Here is a 2,117-nt window from a genome sequence, read left to right as displayed (position 1 = left end):
TGTGTGAATATAAACATTGCATTATCCTTGTGTATATATAAACATTGCATTATCCTTGTGTGTATATAAACATTGCATTATCCTTGTGTGTATATAAACATTATATTGACCTTGTGTGAATATAAACATTGCATTATCCTTGTGAATATAAACATTGCATTATCCTTGTGTGAATATAAACACTGCATTATCCTTGTGTGAATATAAACACTGCATTATCCTTGTGTGAATATAAACATTGCATTATCCTTGTGTGTATATAAACACTACATTATCCTTGTGTATATATAAACATTGTATTATCCTTGTGTATATATAAACATTGTATTATCCTTGTGTATATATAAACATTGCATTATCCTTGTGTGTATATAAACACTACATTAATCCTTGTGTGAATATAAACACTACATTATCCTTGTGTGTATATAAACACTGCATTATCCTTGTGTGTATATAAACACTGCATTATCCTTGTGTGTATATAAACACTACATTATCCTTGTGTGAATATGAACACTGCATTATCCTTGTGTGTATATATAAACATTGCATTATCCTTGTGTGTATATAAACACTACATTATCCTTGTGTATATATAAACATTATATTTACCAGTTTACATATTTCTGGCCAAGTTGTTTTGATGTAGATGATGGTGTTATAATTATGTGGTTATCCAATGTAGTTATAAATACAATTAAGTGTAGAATTTTGTTTTTATTGGAAATAACAATACTAGTATAAGCTCTTGCATACACAGTATCAGTGTTATAATGTTTACAGATCAGATTTCTGTATATTCACAGCTGTGTCTACTCCAATTTTCCAGTTATTCATTATCTTAAATATTTTACAGTGTGCTGAATGGAACAACCTACGTGTATTTCACCTGTTTCATACCTTTCATTTATCAGGCATTTTTAGGTAGATTCTTCAGGTAAGGGCTAGAAAACTACAGTATTATATCAGTAATTACATACGCGAATTATATTACATATCCTCTTTTAAATTCTCTTGAGTAAAGTGTTATGTTTAGTCTAAAACTTTCATCATGATTTTAATTTCTGAACTGAAAGTTCATCTTATGTTTTCTGTACTTCATTAGTTGAAACATTGCTGTAAGGTAGTTGTGCTATATTAAACTTATTTTTTGCGTGTATATAACTTTTAATTATTCTAACATTGGTAGCTCCTTAGAACCCAGCATCATATTCTCCTACAAGTCAGACATGGAGGAACTTGTGGACGAGAATCAAGTTTCTTTTTCATGTCTTTCAACTAGAAAAAATACATACTTCAATACAGAGGTAAAATTTTCATTGCTGTTTGTATTGAAACTGTTCTTACATTATTATTCCATATCTGCTTGTAGTTCTGGATAACTTTTATTATTGTTTTCTATTTACGTCTTTAACCATTACCTGCCTACTAAAATCTATTGATTATTACTGTTATCTTTAACATGAAAAAAAACTTAGAAATTAAATGGGCTTTAAAATATTCACAAAAAAATTAAGAGGAATGTGGAAAAAAAATAATCTGCAGGTGTGTTTCTCTACTGTGTTGTTAGACACGTAAACCACCAACGTATAACACAGTTGTGTTTCTCTACTGTGTTGTTAGACACGTAAACCACCAACGTATAACACAGTTGTGTTTCTCTACTGTGTTGTTAGACACGTAAACCACCAACGTATAACACAGTTGTGTTTCTCTACTGTGTTGTTAGACACGTAAACCACCTACGTATAACACAGTTGTGTTTCTCTACTGTGTTGTTAGACACATAAACCACCAATGTATAACACAGTTGTGTTTCTCTACTGTGTTGTTAGACATGTAAACCACCTACGTATAACACAGTTGTGTTTCTCTACTGTGTTGTTAGACACGTATACCACCAACGTATAACAAAGTTGTGTTTCTCTACTGTGTTGTTTGACACGTAAACCACCAACGTATAACACAGTTGTGTTTCTCTACTGTGTTGTTAGACATGTAAACCACCAATGTATAACACAGTTTTGTTTCTCTGCTGCGTTGTTAGACATGTAAACCACAAATGTATAACACAGTTTTGTTTCTCTGCTGCGTTGTTAGACATGTAAACCACA

General features: G+C 31.1%; 1 protein-coding gene across 4 annotated transcripts in view; it reads left to right on the top strand.

Moving 5' to 3' along the window:
- LOC106465638 (transmembrane protein adipocyte-associated 1-like) overlaps nt 1-2,117 on the top strand; it is a 33,846-nt gene that overhangs the window by 28,370 nt on the left and 3,359 nt on the right. For all 4 annotated transcript variants that reach the window (XM_022393578.1, XM_022393579.1, XM_022393580.1 and 1 more), the window contains 2 exons: nt 860-940; nt 1,193-1,310. In XM_022393578.1, coding sequence (XP_022249286.1) covers nt 860-940; nt 1,193-1,310 — 199 coding nt within the window. The remainder of the gene's footprint in view (nt 1-859; nt 941-1,192; nt 1,311-2,117) is intronic.

The sequence above is a fragment of the Limulus polyphemus genome, unplaced genomic scaffold (assembly GCF_000517525.1).
Source record: "Limulus polyphemus unplaced genomic scaffold, Limulus_polyphemus-2.1.2 Scaffold2007, whole genome shotgun sequence".
NCBI classification, from domain to species: Eukaryota; Metazoa; Arthropoda; class Merostomata; order Xiphosura; family Limulidae; genus Limulus; species Limulus polyphemus.
The sequence above is the reverse complement of the archived record's forward strand: the minus strand, read 5'-3'. Positions and strand labels throughout refer to the sequence as shown.